Source organism: Phlebotomus argentipes, unplaced genomic scaffold (assembly GCF_947086385.1).
Source record: "Phlebotomus argentipes unplaced genomic scaffold, Phlebotomus argentipes genome assembly contig_5, whole genome shotgun sequence".
In the NCBI taxonomy this organism is placed as follows: domain Eukaryota; kingdom Metazoa; phylum Arthropoda; class Insecta; order Diptera; family Psychodidae; genus Phlebotomus; species Phlebotomus argentipes.
In genome coordinates, this window is record NW_026776165.1 from 11298081 (window position 1) to 11315304 (window position 17224).

Consider the following 17224-nt stretch of genomic DNA (forward strand, 5'->3'; position numbering starts at 1 on the left):
TCCACAGAGCGTGTCTGTCGACTGAAGGCGGGCTTCTTGAGCTTCAACTTCTCACTGAACTTCTCTCCGAGCTTCTTGTCCATCTTGCTCTCCAGCCAAGCCTTGAACTTGGACTTCTTCTCAGACTGACGAGTGGTTTTCTTGCTCTGCTGCTGCTGCTGCGTGGATCTGCGCTCGCGGATCTTCGATGGTCTGTAGTTGATGGCGATGGGATCGTATTCTTCAGCTGTGGAGTACATTGGAGGCGCCTTGATGATCGCCAACTTGTCAATCCACATAGGGTTCTTCACCACAGGAGCGCTGATAAGAGAGGAACAGTAAATAAACACGAACAACTAATTCCCCTTCATTGAAACTTACATTTTCTCTCCTGTCTCGGATTTCGGGGGAAACGCCATGTGAAGATCGAAGCTAAACTGAGCGGGATGATCAAGATCTGGATGAGATGTGTCCAGTTCTTCGTCCATATTGTACCAATTCTCTGAAAACTTATCGTCTTGGGCGACTTCTCGGCGAGCAAAACGCTCATACTGAGCACTTGCTAGCTTGCATCCCAGCAAGAGGATGACGAATACTGACAACTTCATCTCTGCACTCTTCACGTCTTTGCCTCTCAAGAACCACTCCAAGTCACTCGATGAACACTACTGACCAACAGCCGAAGAACAGGCATTTATACATGACAATTTCTCTTCCGCAAAAGGCATATTTTGCATAGTGCTGTCGCTTTTTCCGAGACATCATCAAGTTTTTGGGTCAAGAGAAATGCTTTTCCGCACTTTCGTGGACATTTCAGCAATCAAAGCTTTTCGTGTGCAAGAAATGTGTACATATGTGTGTCTTTATTGGAATCTTTTGGTTATTTTACATTTCCGGGAAGTTTGAATCATAAATTGAGCAGCGGATTCAGAACTCGCTCGGCGTTGGATTGTAGAAGTCCACCGAAGTATTGCAGGAAATTCTCGTCTTTCTCAACTTTGTCCTCAACCAGTTCAGCAGGAGCCTGAAGATAAGGCGCGAGATTCTGGTACGCTGCTCTTGCCTGGACCAGTTCGAGGGCTCCGCGAGCGTTGACTGTCCAGAAGGGGGTTCCGGGAGGAAGGTCTGGCGGAGGAAGAACTTCGGGAGTCAGTGGCGATGGTACAAATCGATGGTCAGCAGCAAATTGGTCGCAATCGTCCAATTGTTGCTGGAATGAGAGTGATGATTGTATGAGAAAGCATGATGGTTGTGGCGTGCAACAACAATTTATTGAGCGAATTTCTACACATAATTGCTGAGTCTTCAGACCTGGCCTCCTCTCTGGATTGGAGCTATGCAAGTGCATGTTGTCAGACCACAACCACAATTTCTCCGATTAGGATTTAGGATATTGCGAATGTTTGGAAGGCGTACTTGATTCGTGCAGATGCATCGCGACCCGAAAGACGGCATTTCGTCCTGCACCACTTCCTCGTCATTGGTCAGGACAGGATTGTAGGCGGGCAGCAGAGGTCGGCCGCAGCGACAGACGTTGGGATTGATGAGCTGATCCTGCGGCAGAGGCTGGAACACGGCGACGAATTTGCGCGGTCTGTTCAATCGAAGTCTCGCGCGCGGAAGGCAATTGCAGTCTTCGCGATTTCTGAGACACAAGCAACCCAAAGCGCCCTAGAAACAACACCAAATTGTCCACAAAGTCTCACAATTTCATCTATTAATAACTCACCTCAATCACAAGTAAGACCGACAGCGAGACTAGCAAAAGTTTGACTCCCATTTTTGGTGACTTGGGAGAGAGATTCTGTTCTGAGAAAATCGTGACGATCAAATGACATGCTGAAGCTGCCCTAACACTTTTAAATCCCAAAATTTCAAGGAAAGAGCCAGGGTCGGAATGTTTTTGTGTAAGAACAGAAGAAACATGTTGAAGAATGTTGTTGATGCGAATTGAAACAACATTTAGCATTAGACCTTTCAGTGGATATATCAACACGGTGTGTTAACGCATGTAAAGCATTTGATGTGTTTGTAAGTGACGATGAGAAACATTTAAAGTGTTTACCCACAGAAGGTAGCGAAAATATAGAGACAGACGGAATAAATCACTTTATTTTGAAGTCTGAACAAAGAAATTATAATTTTTGTAAGATTCTTAGGAAAATTCCTACATTTAATTATAATTTGCAAAAGTGGCACAGTTTTGAAAAGATAATTTTACAGCCTACAACTCTCTAGAACATGTAAGACTTGTCGAATGAATTTTAAGAACAGTTTATTAAGCGGTATCTTAGAAAAGTCTTGATAATATGACTTCAATTTGACATAATCTGCATCTCAATTGCATTCTCTGCAATTACATTGATTAAGAGTTGCACGCATGAATCACGACGAGATTCAAATGCAATTAGAATGAGAATTTGCACAGAGGCTAATGAAAAGTGAATCTGTGCTAAAGTCATCAGCACGAAGATGACTTAACCATTTCACACATTCTAATGCAAACAGTTGCATTTTCTCAATGCTGCGATGTTGGGAAAAATGTTCGAGCAAGGTTAATGTTTGTCCATTGCTCAACATATGAATTATAAATTTTATTTATAACTCCACAAATGACTTCTCACGAATCTCTGCTGGCCAAAGATTTGCACTTGAGAATGGTGTGGCGGGAAAGGGGAAAAAAAACTGGAAGACGGATGAAAGTGTTTTGTCGCGGGAAATGTATTTGCATAGTAAATATTACCATTGAAGTCACATTTATGTACACATCGCGTCAATGATGGAAGAACGAAAATATTCTGATGAACACACAGCGCGTCTATTGGGTCACGTCTGTAGGTGCGGGAGCATCTTGGGGCTCGTCTTCGACTGCAACGACATCGTCATCGAGAATCCGGATAGCATCTTCGGGCAGGTCAATGACTGGAGGTCCTCTTTCATCGGTTTCCGGCACCACATTGCGGGACACGTCTTCCTGCACGTCCTGGACGTTGTTACTGGTCAGCGGACGTTCTGGCAGCGTGAGTGGATTCGATGGCCTGGGATAGCTGTATCCTTGCACTTCCACGGGCTTTACGTTGGTGTCCTCGAAGGGAATATCCGGCCTATCGTAGTGATACCCGTTGAAGGACTCCACTTCGTTGTCGGAGTCCAGCAGAGTGTTGCGAAGGATCGGAAATGGGGGCAGATTCTTCACGTCAATGACCTCCGGTTGCGGTCCATCGGCAGTGGATGGAGCGTCGTCCAGCTGAAGACGAGGACTGATTTCTGGGGTCGTAGCTGCGTCGTATTGGCCCATGACTGAAAAGCAAGGATGGAAAGTTTCTCTTTTGACGCAGAGGAAAAAAAATGGTCTTGAGTCAGCACCAAATTAATCCGAAGAAGGTAAATGAATTATCCATAATTGCACTGTATTTTCTATTGTGAAACGTAATATGAAATCCAACCTGCAGATTTATGAGTGCAGCAGCACAGAAACACCAGAAGAATTGACGCACTTGAAGACACTTGAACCATTTTCGCAAATCACTGTAGAACCGTTTGATTGTGGTGCAGTTAATGATCCGATGGCTGAAAGATAACTGAAAGTTCTTCTTGTCCGTCGTCGGTTTTTATAGTCTCTCGCTCTCGCCGAAAAACCTCATCATCAGTCGCACTGACCATTCACCATTGGAATCGCAATTGAGCTCGATGGGCCTCGCGTCTCCCACGAGATCTCCAATTGCAAAAGCACCAAACAGTCTTCTGAAGGTTTCGCCCATTGTTTGAATGGGCAGAGAAGAAAAAAAAGAAATCATCAGTAGATTAGCAAGTGTTGATTGATGAATCTCTCAAGTGTCTTTCTGGATCATTGAACTTGAGGATGTTTGCCTCACTTCTAAACACCATGTTTTTGGGCTTTTCTAGGCAACTTCCTCGAAACGGCAGAAAGAGTTATTTGAAGTTGTGCGGAAGTACTCAAAGGGTTGATTGGGAAAACACACACTGGAAAGCTTGCACACAAATATTTGACTTACGATTTAGTAATTCACACAGCATTGTGACTCCAAAATTATGTGTGTTTTCAAGAGTGATTATTCACCTTCTCGAACATTATATAGTTGAATCTTTAAAGTAAAAATATATGCTGTTCTTGGAAGCTGATTAATATTGCAGTCAATTGCAAAAATCTCTGTTATAATTCATCTCACAATGTGTAAAATATGCAACAATTCGCGCAATTGATAGGTGTGAAAAATACATCCATTGTCGTGTTGGAGCAGCAGAAATATGCCAAAAATTTTATGAATGAGCCACAAACTTGAATAGAAAATCGCACTTTTCTTGCACACTCTCGATCTAATCTCAACGATGATTATGATTTGTTTGCATGCATACGAAATGAAGCATCAGCAAGAGAGCCTTCGATGAACCAACATAGATTTACCGGTGTTTTAACACCACAATGATTATTGACTTGGGAGAGATGTATTTTGCATAAAAAGCAATTTAATGAATTCTATTTCAAGTTATGCTCACATCTTGCTTACTTTCCCTGACACTTTTGTGCTGTCGGTGTGATTTTATGGCGCAATTATCGGATGTTTTGTCAAAGTAAATATATTTTATTTGAATTACATCATTTGCGATCTCTTAACTTTAGCAGATCCACTGCTAAATCTCGTAAGCTACTTCACTAAGAGGCAAATAAAGCTCGGAATACTTATTCGCTATAGCTGAAACTGTTGAATTTTCGTTTCGCACACTTGTAGAATCCGATCAGGAGTCAATGGACAATTAAGTTCATACCAATCGTCATTCACACCAGCATCGCGACGCGCAGAGTCCAAAGCGTAGCGAATGGCGCAAGGCAGAACGGCACTAAGGCACGTTGCAGGCTCTCCAACAGCCTTTGATCCCAGGACACCACCCAAATACCCGTCCCTGGAGTCGAGAAGTGTCACTCTGAAGTCCGTCGGAATGTCCTTGGCCCCTGGCGGATTGTAGGTCAACGCGTTTCGCGTTGTCAGCACACCAGAGAGTCGATCATGCAGAATGCGCTCGTGCAGCCAATATCCCAGGCCCATGACGAAAGCACCCTCGATCTGACCAATGTCAATATGTGGATTAATGCTCTTTCCTACGTCCTCCGCGATGTCCACTCGCTGAACTTGAACCACTCCTGTGAGAATGTCCACCTCCACTTGGGCGCAGGCCATCGCCCAAACTGGAGAAATAGGATCTTCATCCGGCCGATGGCTATGCGTCTCGGACATGGAAATGAAGCGCTTGAAGCACTCCTGAGTGAGTTCACGCCACGGAACATCTCCCATTTCCCTCTTGACAGGCTCCATGCGCTCCAGGATAAGCTTGCAAGCTCTCTGAGTGGCCTGTGAAAAGTAATAGTAATTATTTATTTACCCTGTGCAAACAGGTGCTTAAGGATAGACGCAATATGATACTAACAAAACCAACAGCTTGGTTCGTTTGACTTCCCACCGATCCAGTTCCTCCATTGCTGATCAAATCATTTGTAGGTCCCACTTTGATGAAGCTCAAGGGAATGTTCAGAGTCTGAGCAGCTATTTGAGCAATTTTTGTATTCAACCCCTGACCGAGTTCATTTCCGCTTGTAATAATCGTAACTGTACCATCATATGCATTAATAGAGACAGAAGATGAACTCAGAGCATAGTATTGTGTAGTGAAGCTAATAGGAATTATAGCAATTCCTTGTTTTCTCCAGCGATTCATGTGATTGAAGGAGTCAATCTCCATTTTGCGCTTTCTGTAGCACACAGACTTTGCGAAATCTATGAGATATTTCCTCATTGGCGTCTCTTCAGGAAGATTCTCCAGACGCACATCTAGCGAATCTCTCTTCACGGTTTTCGCGATGTGTTCCATAATGTTCTCAATCATGGCGATTCCCTCCACAAATCCAGGTCCGCGACACCAAGTGTTGCTTGGTGTGTTTGTTTTCACGCACTTACCATGAACAGTCCAATAGGAGCTGTCATAGCAACTCTGCAAGCCATTCGTTGTGTGCAAATCCAGTCTGTTTGAGATGATTGCCCCGAAATCCATCCAAATTTCTTGTCTCAGCCTCTGTATCTTCCCAAGTTCACTCACTTTTGCTTCGTAATCTGTTAACACGGGCAACCTCTTGCCCAGAGCAATCATAGACGCTTCGAGGGATAGCACAAATCTAACAGGGCGCCTCTGCAGATGGCAAGCCAGAGCGCAAGCTACTGCAGCAAAAACACTGTTGTACAGCTTTCCACCATAAGCGCCGCCAACTCGCTTCAGCTGCATAGACACAGTGTTCTCCGGTATGTTGACAACTTGTGCTATGATAACCTTCACGAGGTTCATCCATTGAGTTGAGCAGTAAACCTCCATGCCGTCTTCACTGGGAACACAAATGGTTGTCTGCGGTTCCAAACTGAAGTGAAACTGTGAACCAAGTTCGAATCTACCAGTGAATGTGTATGCAATGTCTAGACCGTGATTGCTTGCATCCAACATATTGAGAATGTCACGTCCTATTCTAGTCTGGTTTGTCTCTTCCAGAGCGTCTTTGATGGTAGCGATTGGTGGATTGGTCAGATCTCTGCGATAAGTCACAACAACTTGATGAGCTGCTGCTTGCGCAATATCCATCGTAGCTGCAAGAATCATGCCTATCGGTTGACCGTGGTAAATGATCCTTCCACTGCAGAACAGCTCCTGACTCTCCTCTTGATACATAATGGGATGTGTGCAGTTGTTTATTCCCGGAATGTCATTAGCGCCGTAAAACGCAACAACTCCTGGCATGTCCTAAAAGTGGAATCTCAATTATTAAATGCTCCAAATATCATTTCCTACCTTGTTTCGTCCAACTTACCAGAGCCTTGCTTGTATTTACGTTCACGATAGTTGCCGTTGACTCTGTTGCACATACAAAAGCACCCCAAACTTCATTTGGCATATAAGGCATATCGTTTATGTACTTTGCATCGCCTGTGCACTGATCCATCGCTTCTAGCTTCAAGACAGGTCCTTGACTCTCCTTGGCTGTGAAGTGTTGCTCTCCAGACGACAACATCAATTCGGCATCCTTGCCGGCACTTCTAATCTCCGGCCTGACTCTGTCCAAAGGACACATGCCAATTACAGCCTTATAGAACAGTCCAAGAGCCACCATTTTGCGGTAGTTCGGGTGAGGATCTGGAAGCACCCAATCAAGGATCAATTCGCTTTCAAGATTCACGCAAGCAGCCTGAATTGTGCAGTCCTGGAATAAATCTCGACCCTGCAAAAGCTTTTCCGTTGAGGTCGCGTGGATAAAGTGAGGATTTATCCCTCCAAAACACAGTCTTGCATTCAACACTGACGAACGATCGGAGTTGAATTTGAACAGAAAGGCACAGTTGAGCAGAGCCAAGGAATTTTGCGCTCTGGGCATTACTTTATAGCTGAAGTATTGATACGCATTCTTGGGCAGAGATGGAAGTGTTATTCGGACAATAATTCGATTTTTCATGCTGATTTTGAGGAAATCCGCCACTCTCATTATCTTAATGCTGCCTATGGATGATATAATTGTTACAGTGGCTCCTATGGCTTCCAAAAGAACGAATATGTCAGACACAAATTCTTTATGTCGATACTTGATACTCAAGTTTCCTGCTATTGTGCCGACATTACGAACTGCGACATTGGCAATACGCTCAAAATGCTTCGCCATTTGGCGACAGTAGAAGAAATCACTGCGCACCTCAGAGGCCTTCTTGAGTGTGTCGATCACTTCACTTAGAGGAACATTGGCGCCGATCTCGAGGACGGAATTTAAGGATATTGTGCGAAGTTCTTTCACAGCGGAAACATCAACAAACACGTCTGGGTATTCTGAAACAACAAGAATACAGATTAAGATGTTAATTGTGGGAAACGATGAAAGGTAAATTACGACCATTATCTTGAGGATAGAGTCCTCGAGCGGTGTTTCCGGACAGTAGAATATACGATCGATCCTCGATAGTTTGCAGGATCCTCAAAATGTCCGGAATGGTGTAGACTTTGTGCCACTCTGCGCCATCTGGAAGGCGAAGATGCACCTCATTGTGGACTGTTTCGAAGCAAACTTTGCGTGGAATGGTACAGGATTTCGGCAGGTCTTCAATGTCAGCCAGGGCTCGCGGAGCGTCCATGGCGAAGGACTTAAAGGCGTCCAAGATGGGTCGATATCCTGTGCATCGGCAGATATTCCCCGCCAAGGCATTCTCAATATCGCTCATGCTGACTCGGCGGTTTTTGCCCTCCAGCAAGCCGTACATTGTCATGACGAAGCCAGGACTGCAGAAGCCGCACTGGCTGCCGAAGGATGCGGCGAGGCGCGCCTGCAGAGCGTGCGGACGGCGAGCGGCGCCCTTGAGGCCCTCCGCGGTGACGATGTGCATGCCGTGGCATGAGTAGATGGGGAAGAGGCAGGAGTTGACTGACCACGAAGCCAATTGGCGCGTTACTGGGTGAAGGCCATGGAGAGCCACAATACAGCAGCCGCAGCTGCCTTCGCGACACATAAACTTCGTGGCCGTTAGATTGGCGTACAGTCGAATGAATGTGTTGAGCGTTGTGTCCAGGGGAACATTTTCCACGCACACTGTAAGTACAATACAGCATTAGCACTTGAATTAATTGGATTAGGAAGAGAGGAACACAAATTGCTGCTTATCTGCGTGGAAAATCTCAAATTACACAAATTTGTACCTCTAAACGGTGCTCCATTAATCGTAAAATATATCTCGGATTTGCTGGCGAAAGAAAACAAAAAAGAAGTATAATGCCTGAGGACACTTCAAGAAAATCATTTAGACACTTTTCTCACTTTTCTTTAGAATATTGCTGAGAAATACGCTTACTGATGTCATTTCCCATTTTCACTTTGCTTTATAAATGATCTGCACACCTCAAAATTCACAATTGGACTGAAAGACGTTCTTCAAAATCTACAACAATTCGATGACAATTAGAAGACGAAATTACTACCATTATTAATTTCTACTCCAGTAATTTTAAGAAACATTCAAGCTTTTATTTTGCAATAAGTTACAATAAAGCAACCGAATAATAAAGATTATTCGGTTTCACATAGAATGACAGCATAAATTGCAATGTTACTAAAGTCTCAGTGAAATTCAATTAATTTTGTAGTATTTATTGCTGTGTAATTAATGTATATACATCTACTATACTTGACTAAGAAATAAATGCAAAACAAATTATTAGCCAGTAAATATCAATTGACTGGACTTTCTTAGTTTTTTGGCGATTTTCAGGATTGTCTGAATTTTGATTGGTTGAAATTTTCCTTACAGTTTGAAAATTGTTAGATCGACACAATATTTCTCATTACCAGTTTTTATGTCTTATTTTTTCTCTGATGTAACCTTGGATATAACCAAGTAAAGCAAGGTGAAGGAGAAGCAATTAGTTTAAATTAAGAGACATTTCTTCAATGTGTGTTCAAACTTTGTGGAAAATGTAAATATGTGTATCCTAATTGCGAAAATCTTTCGATCATTTGATTAAACAAGAGCATAAGAAATTTGCGACACTAAATTATATTATATTATATTATAAATATTATTTCTGCGACAGATGTTTCTTAATTCCTTATGGTTTATTGCCGTGCCAGTCTTAGTCTCATAGACTTGGGATCGTTCTGTCCACAATTCTACAATACTATACAGACAATACATTCCCGAGGTAACTTCTTCCATGCCTTTTCGTCACGACTAGCAAAACGAACCACCTTTTCGGGATGATATAAATTGAGCTTCGCGTTTTGGAAGAATTCAGTTAAGTTGTGAAGTGAATCCACGAATCAACATGCGTTTCTTCATCGTGACTTTGGCGACTGTTGCGCTTTTTGTTCTGGCCTTTGCGGCTGAAGACGAAGGTAGGAAAAAGTCTCTTATCACTTTCTTTTAATTTTTAGGATAAAAAACTCACATTTTTTTACACTTTTGTCACAAGATTAAGATAATTTTGTTTATTGCTATTTAGGTTTCATCGTCAATTCAGATTTCGTCCTTTTAAAATGATCAACAAGTTAAATTTTACCACACTTTCTCGTCTTTTGCACAGCAAAAAGCCGCCAGCGAAGAGGCCTTTTCGAGCTTCTGTCGCCTTCTTTAGGGGCGCTTGAACCTACAACGGCAGGCGTCGGATCAGGACTTCAAAATGGAGCTGGAAATATTGGTAAGATTTGCCAAAACTCAAAGTAATTAGAATAATTGTCTCTGGCCGTGTTTCATGAAGGCATTTTCTTTTTGATAAAATAGCTGCGTCTATTGGAACATTGGGAGCTGTTCTCGCTCTGCTCGCGCACGGACTCGCGCAAGTTGCTGGCACAACAGTTTCAGGCGTAGGACAAACCGCCCAAGTTGCAGTGCCCCCCATTTTCGAGGCGCTTAATTCTATTTTATCCAAGATTTTATCTGGCGATGCAAGTACCGAATAATCAGAATTTGATTAACACCGAAGCAAAAATTGTAACTAGCGCTTGAGAATACAATTTTATCAAAAAATGTAATTTTCAGTGTGGATAAAAGCATAATAAAAAAATTGTTGTACAACAATCATTCTGACACATTTATTTGTGGACGTAAGACAATAATTAATCAAGCAACCTCGCAATCTTCTTGTGCTGTAATTTCATATACATCAGTAGACATCTCCTCCACCAGTGCCCGGCCCTCCCGTATGCAACAGTTTTACAAAATTAGGGATGTTTTTTATTTAGAAATAACGCAATTCATTCAGTTATTCATGGACAATTGAGCACACACCTCAAAAATTGTCAATAGATCTTGGCAGAGATTGCATTTCTCAATTGATATTCTGTTGTAGAGAATATTTCTCTTCAAATTGTGCTTCGCAAACACAAACAGGCATTGAAAAATATGTCTTCACATTGTTCTAACTTGCTAAAATACTTTTCCATCGTCGGCAATTAGGCATTATGTTATCATTTCACACAGAAAGTGAGAGAATGTGTGGTGAATATTGATTTTAAAGAAATTCTATCCACACACATCGAATAAAATTGAACACAGCGCAGTGCTGAAGTGTCTTTAGAGAAATAAACTCAACCAGCATTGTATTTGTATTAAAATCCACTTGAGAGTCACACTTTCATTCCTGTACAATCAGTATTGTTTCAGCTCTTTTATCAGTATCGGCCGAACAGCCGGAGTCAGTGGTCATCCGTTAGTCGTCCCAGGGCAATTTCCCCTAAAAATGGTTTGTTTCTGTGATCTTGACTTGCTCTCGTAATGCGCCTAAGTGTTTCACACATTCTCTGCAGCAATTAAGTGCACTTCAGCTGCTCCTCGTGGGAGTGCTTCTGGGTTCTTGTGCAGGTAATCCAGCCAGGAAAACGCGCCAGACGGAGCAGAGACCCTTGGAATTCAGTGATGTCATTCCGGGATCGAGATTCTCACAGCGAGGATTCAATGGGACGTGGTTGACAGGTATTTTAACTGGCCAAATTCTCCCCATAGATAAGAAAAAAGCTGTGAGTGATATATTGGCTGTGCTATTATCTCTTCCTAAGCCATTGAATTTTGGCTAACATTCATCGCCCTTATCTCGCAATCATGTCACATAAGACACACTCCAAGTGATTAACTTATAACTTCTTCCAGAGACTGAGTTTCTCTATCGCAACAGCGAAGGCGATTACACTATTTACAATGTAGTTGATAGCACCAATCGATTGTTCCTCGCGCGAGATGCTCTGGTAAGTGGAGTATTCAAATACGCGGCTTTTGATCTCTGCTCCAAAATCAATGATTTCTCTGCAGTCAGGTTGGAGTGGAGCGAGCTACACTTTTTCCCGGGACTACACGAAAGTCCTCGTTCGCTACAGCACCAGATCTGTGAGTATATCAAGCAAGGGGCTCATATCTTTACTTCAAAGCGAGTGATCAATTTGATTGGTAGTCGTGACAAGTTCAGAGAAGAAATCCAGCAATTGTCTGACTATCCTTGGTTCAATAATTAAGCTTTAACCAAAATTAGTAGAGAAATATAGAACAAAACTGAATTATAATGTAATTTTGAGTTTTTGAAACCAATTTTTGGCATTAGAAAATTGTGTTTTCATGATTTTCATTAGTAAAGTTAAAGGGATGCTTGCTTAAGAATTACGTCAATTTAATCGAATTATACTCAATTTTTGATGCCTACAACTCTAAAATTCCGGTAGAGATGAATTCAATGAACAAGAATCAGCACTCAAATTGTACTGTGATTGATTAGATTGCCTCTCTGATGCTTTACTCTTATGTCAGTATATCTAATCTTGTACTTAATCAACAGATCTTCAGGCACTCGATTGTGGCCAAATACGCGGTTTATAATATCGCCTCGGGGTGAGTTGTCAGTGCTTGGCTAATATTCCGGTTAATCCTTCGAAATGTCTCTCTTGTAGCACGTTCGTTGATGTATCGAACGCGGAGGAATTGAATGTATGCACGTGGTCGCCTGTGGACTCAAACACTCTAGCCTTCGTGAAGGACAATGATGTGTACGTGAAGAAGTTAGACGGCGTAGAGACTCGCCTCACCAATGACGGCGTTCCGGGAGTTATTTATAACGGCGTACCGGATTGGGTGTACGAAGAGGAGGTTCTGGGCAGCGGGGCGGCTCTGTGGTTCTCCACAGATGGCGGAAACATCGCCATTGCCAGCTTCGACGACACTCTCGTCAATGAGTCGATGTACTTCATGTACGGTGAGCCGGGAAATGCCAATAATCAGTATTTCGAGGAGATTCAGCTGCGCTACCCGAAAGCCGGCATGACCAATCCCGTGGTTGCGCTTCGTGTGCTGGACATGAGCACATCTGGCGCGACTTGGCGGCACATTCCCACGCCCGTGGACATCGTCTCGAGCGATCACATCCTGGGCACGGTCTCCTGGTACAATGACAATCACATCTTGGCGCTGTGGCTCAACCGGCGCCAGAACATCGCCACGCTGCAATCGTGCATCGTCGGGAGCGAGATCACGTGCCGTGAGATCATCAGACTGTCCGAGCCCTCGGGCTGGGTGAGCGTAAACGCGCCCAGGTGCTACCCAACAGCCAATGTCTGCCTCATGATCGCCAACTCCGAGGGATGGTACAAAGTGTGGAAGTACGACTTCACGCAGCAACAGACCAGCATAATCACGCCAACAGCCGTCACCGTGTCCAGCATCTACGGCTATGACGAGGTCAACGACAATCTGTACTATCTCGCCGTGCCCGGAAGTAATCCAGAGCAGCGCCACGTCTTCAGGGACAACACGTGTCTCACGTGCTCCTCCCAGAGTCCCGAAGGCGCCGAGTGCATCTACGCGAGCGCCAGCTTCAGCAGAGATTTCTCCTATTACGCCCTCACATGTTCCGGCCCGACGCCATCGTACACGCATCTTACCAGAGCGTCGGTAAGTCGCCGTCAATCCAGAGAAAGATCAATTTTTTTGGGTGTAATAATCTGAGAAATTTTTCAATCTCTATAATTGCAGGACAACAGTAAAATACTCGCGTGGGAGGAGAACTTATCAACACGCACAAGTTTAACTGCCATTGCTTTGCCTCAAGTTCACTACCTCAAAGTTCCCGTTAAGGGTGGATTTGAGGCGTCTGTGAAGATTAAAGTGCCGGCCAATGTGAACTTCCCATCGGGAAATGACCAGAAGTATCCCATGATCGTTTATGTTTACGGCGGACCAAATTCTGCTCGCGTCACGGCGTCCTTTGGCGTCGGCTTTGGAGACTTCATGGTCAGCGGACATCACGTGATCGAGGTGCAAATTGACGGGCGCGGAACGGCAAATCAAGGCACAGACTTCCTCTTCACGCTCAACAATCATTTGGGCACCGTTGAGATTGAAGACCAGATCGACGTGGCCAAGTACTTGCAGGAGAACTACGACTTCATCGACGCCGATCGCACTGGCATTTGGGGATGGAGCTATGGCGGCTACGCCACAGCAATGGCGCTGGCCAAAGACACAGAAAGAGTGTTCCAGTGCGGTATTTCCGTGGCTCCTGTCATTTCCTGGATTTACTACGGTCTGTGCAATCATGATAATACGCTTTTCTAGGTTTCACCATTTTGAGAGCTTTTAAACGAATAATCCTTGCAGATTCCATCTACACCGAACGATACATGGGACTGCCGAATCCGACGTTCAACGAAGCGGGTTACAATGCCAGCGACATTACGAGGAACATTGAGGAGTTCAAGCATCACGACTTTCTCCTGATTCACGGCAACGCGGATGACAATGTGCACTTCCAGAACTCCATGATGTTGAGTCGAGTTCTGCAGAAAGCCAACATTCTCTTCGAACAGATGGTAATTCTACTGCAGCATTTATATTGTTTTTTCTACTGTTTGTTAAACCGCAAAAATCATCCCTTTGCAGAGTTATCCAGACGAAGCGCACGGCTTAAATGGAGTCTCGCGGCATTTGTATCACTTGATGGAATCCTTTTGGATGCAGTGTCTCAGTATTGAGGAGTAATAATGCAATATTGTATTGGCAATAATATTGGTCAATAAACAACTGAAATAGAAATTAAATAATTCTCTTCAGGAAGTAAAATATGCGCAGAATTTTTCTGAGTGTAATTGTAACAGACATAAATTCAAAATTTAAATTGATCACCACGCCATCTGTAGCATCTGGCAACACCAGTTAATGTCATATGCTGAAATGTTTTGATTACGTTTTGTGCTCCTGAAGGGAAATGAGTGAAAGTATGGAGGAAAAACCTGGTGAAAAGGCATTGATTGCCATGAAGAACATGAGCAAAAGTGTGGTGTCCTTTAAAGTGCCTACAGTGCCTAAAGAGAAGGTGGCGAAAGCTAAGATTCTCACAGAAGAGAAATATGTTGAGGTTGGAATGCGACTTTGTTTACTTCCTGCAATTTTGCTGATTTCTCTTTGTTTCTTTGTAGGAATTGGGCAAAATCATCCAGAGGGACTTCTTCCCGGACCTGGAGAAACTCAAGGCGCAGAATCAGTACCTGGACGCCGTGGAGAAGAACGACATGGTGAAGCTGAGGGAATTGTATGAGAAGTACAGCGGAAGAAGACCAAATCAGTCCAGAGGATGTGAGTTTGAGACTTTCCCGGTAAAAATCTGTGTTCTATCGATGTGTTTGCTTTCAGCTGAGAGTCCTGCGACCTTCGAGACACCCGTCATTCGGCCAGAAGCCACGCCAGAGACGAATTCGAGGAGATCAAACACTTCCCGCCTGAGCAACAGCGTCCCGAAGGAGGAAAGCGAGGAGCTGAAGATATCGGATAGAATCAGCTTGGATGCGTTCCTGGACTCGTACACGAGCGAAGACAATCAGAGCTTTCAAGAGATTATCGAAAAGGCGGACCAGAAGCTGCGTCAGAAGTTCGAGGTGCTCTTCAAGCAGGAGAAAGTCCAGGCGCTCGAGATGGCGAAGCGCCTCGCACTGCCGCCCATCGAAGAGCAGTTCCGGGAGACTGTGGGCGTGCAGCCGGTGGACACGTGGACGTACAGGAACAAGAACTTCATTATGTATGTGCCGGACGGCGTGGAGCTGAGTCAGGAGGAGCGCATCGAGATGGCGCAGAAGCGGCAGGAGGTCGTGCACGGCAACACGCGCCTGCTCGAAAGTCCCTTCGACGAGCGGCAGAGCCGCGAGACCATCTCGCGGATGGCCAAGCACCAGCAGCACGTGCTGGACGGAAAGGTGGACGTGGATGGCAATGTGCTGAGCCAGGACGCGAGTCCGCGCGTGCGCGGCTTTGGCTTCGTGCACACGCCGTCACCGCGGCCGGGCGTCAACGAGACGCCGTTGATGACGTGGGGCGAGATCGAGGGCACGCCTTTTCGTCTGGACGGCGGCGACACGCCTGTGCATCACACTTCGACACCGGCATTCCGCATCGCCGAGACGCCGCGGCGCGAAGCGATCGCGCTGGAGCTAGCGGAGCGTGCCGGCGAGCGACTCAGGGGCCAGAAGGCGCGCGCCATGGAGGCAGCGCGACGCAACATCGCGTCGCCGCACGGCAGATCGACAATGGAGCGCCTTGCCTCGATGTCGCCGGCCGCGAAGCGCCTGGCGTCGTCGCGATTCGGCATTACGCCGTCGCCGAATAGGAAATCCGCTGCTACGCCGCGGCTCTCTCAGCACAAGGCCACCCCGTCGCCGCTGATCAGGAAGAAGACGCCGAGAATCTCAGCGACGAAGGCGAAATCACCGGAGAAGCAAATTTTGACGGATGATCTGCTGAATATTCCCGCGAATGTGAAGAGAACCAAAGCGGCAGACTTTTTCTGAAATAAAAGAATTTCCTTGGAAAAGTTGTAGAGAATATAATACTGAAGCTTAAACATACGAATTTGGGTTTATTTGATTTTACAAGTCAGGGAAAAGATGACAATTGGCGCTTAGCGTGAAGAAATCGTCTTTGGCTAGTAGATTTTGAATCCCATTTAACCTTCTTTGAGTCTTTTAAGACGTCTGGGCAGTGAAATAGAGAATTCCTTTCGTTTAAATATATACATTTAGCACATTGAAGAATACATCACAGAAGGTCAAGTTTTCTCAGCTTGAATAAATGAACAAAAACTCTATCAGTAATTTTTTTATCAACCCGGTTTATATATATGTATATATCTTTGGGTTTAGAAATACTGAAGACAGTTTTTGTGTTTGCATTTTTTATTGAGAAGCTCGTTAAGAGGCTTGAGTTGCTGCTTGTCTAACGTGTCCACAGAAGCTGTTCAGTTTGAATTATTTCTCTGTCGAAGAAAGAACGCGTGAGGAAGTTTTGGAATATCCGTTAAATTATTGCAAATAAAACATGTTAATTATAAATGTAAAGTGTATTTTCCTTGTATTTCTACTGAAACTGTCGGATTATGAATCTTCCGGCGAAGCTGCTCCCGAAGTTCCATCTTCTAATCCGACTATTCTTGAAACCATCGTAAAGAAAACTGGCTGCATTTTTCTCAAATGGACAGTAAGAAATTCGTAACATTTTATAGTGATGAGAAAATGAAGATACAATTTGAGCTTCAATATTCACAGCCTGTGCCTGAAGAAGATCACAACGGAAAAGGCTTTCATTATCGCATCTTTGCGAGACTTTTGGAAGGTCCGGATGATGAGGAAAAAACAAAATTTATAGATATTAACGATGGGACTCAAACTTCTTACGAATTCTGCGGCTTGGAA

The 17224-nt window shown here is 44.3% G+C and overlaps 4 protein-coding genes across 4 annotated transcripts; 2 read left to right on the forward strand and 2 right to left on the reverse strand.

Moving 5' to 3' along the window:
• Window positions 1-2696: 2696 nt before the first annotated feature.
• Window positions 2697-3535, reverse strand: LOC132255762 (uncharacterized). The gene is made up of 2 exons (XM_059751914.1): window positions 3426-3535; window positions 2697-3279 (listed from the first exon to the last, which is right to left on the reverse strand). The coding sequence occupies exons 1-2, from the start codon at window positions 3493-3495 to the stop codon at window positions 2798-2800; spliced, it is 552 nt and encodes a 183-aa protein (XP_059607897.1). The 5' UTR covers window positions 3496-3535; the 3' UTR covers window positions 2697-2797.
• Window positions 3536-4432: 897 nt separating this feature from the next.
• Window positions 4433-8880, reverse strand: LOC132256011 (xanthine dehydrogenase-like). The gene is made up of 5 exons (XM_059752190.1): window positions 8865-8880; window positions 7913-8605; window positions 6848-7851; window positions 5425-6780; window positions 4433-5348 (listed from the first exon to the last, which is right to left on the reverse strand). Exons 1-5 carry the CDS (start codon window positions 8878-8880, stop codon window positions 4689-4691), a joined length of 3729 nt encoding a protein of 1242 aa, XP_059608173.1. The 3' UTR covers window positions 4433-4688.
• Window positions 8881-9834: 954 nt separating this feature from the next.
• LOC132256012 (venom dipeptidyl peptidase 4) lies at window positions 9835-14584 on the forward strand. Its single transcript, XM_059752191.1, has 9 exons — window positions 9835-9904; window positions 11256-11480; window positions 11655-11749; window positions 11814-11888; window positions 12331-12383; window positions 12443-13439; window positions 13521-14070; window positions 14145-14356; window positions 14427-14584. The coding sequence occupies exons 1-9, from the start codon at window positions 9835-9837 to the stop codon at window positions 14523-14525; spliced, it is 2376 nt and encodes a 791-aa protein (XP_059608174.1). The 3' UTR covers window positions 14526-14584.
• Window positions 14585-14694: 110 nt separating this feature from the next.
• LOC132266068 (splicing factor ESS-2 homolog) lies at window positions 14695-16370 on the forward strand. The gene is made up of 3 exons (XM_059766898.1): window positions 14695-14901; window positions 14963-15119; window positions 15177-16370. Exons 1-3 carry the CDS (start codon window positions 14752-14754, stop codon window positions 16322-16324), a joined length of 1455 nt encoding a protein of 484 aa, XP_059622881.1. The 5' UTR covers window positions 14695-14751; the 3' UTR covers window positions 16325-16370.
• The last annotated feature ends 854 nt before the right edge of the window (window positions 16371-17224 follow it).

Bases quoted from the DNA above. Each gene is read 5' to 3' on its own strand.
- LOC132255762 (XM_059751914.1), bottom strand. From the start codon at position 3,495: ATGGTTCAAGTGTCTTCAAGTGCGTCAATTCTTCTGGTGTTTCTGTGC. The intron at 3,280-3,425 runs GTTGGATTTCAT...CTTGCTTTTCAG, and splicing joins CTGCACTCATAAATCTGCAG to TCATGGGCCAATACGACGCA.
- LOC132256011 (XM_059752190.1), bottom strand. The intron at 6,781-6,847 runs GTAAGTTGGACG...TTCCACTTTTAG, and splicing joins TAAATACAAGCAAGGCTCTG to GACATGCCAGGAGTTGTTGC. The intron at 5,349-5,424 runs GTTAGTATCATA...TACTTTTCACAG, and splicing joins CGAACCAAGCTGTTGGTTTT to GCCACTCAGAGAGCTTGCAA.
- LOC132256012 (XM_059752191.1), top strand. From the start codon at position 9,835: ATGCGTTTCTTCATCGTGACTTTGGCGACTGTTGCGCTTTTTGTTCTG. The intron at 11,750-11,813 runs GTAAGTGGAGTA...ATTTCTCTGCAG, and splicing joins TCCTCGCGCGAGATGCTCTG to TCAGGTTGGAGTGGAGCGAG. The intron at 11,889-12,330 runs GTGAGTATATCA...CTTAATCAACAG, and splicing joins TTCGCTACAGCACCAGATCT to ATCTTCAGGCACTCGATTGT.
- LOC132266068 (XM_059766898.1), top strand. From the start codon at position 14,752: ATGAGTGAAAGTATGGAGGAAAAACCTGGTGAAAAGGCATTGATTGCC. The intron at 14,902-14,962 runs GTTGGAATGCGA...GTTTCTTTGTAG, and splicing joins CAGAAGAGAAATATGTTGAG to GAATTGGGCAAAATCATCCA. The intron at 15,120-15,176 runs GTGAGTTTGAGA...GTTTGCTTTCAG, and splicing joins ACCAAATCAGTCCAGAGGAT to CTGAGAGTCCTGCGACCTTC.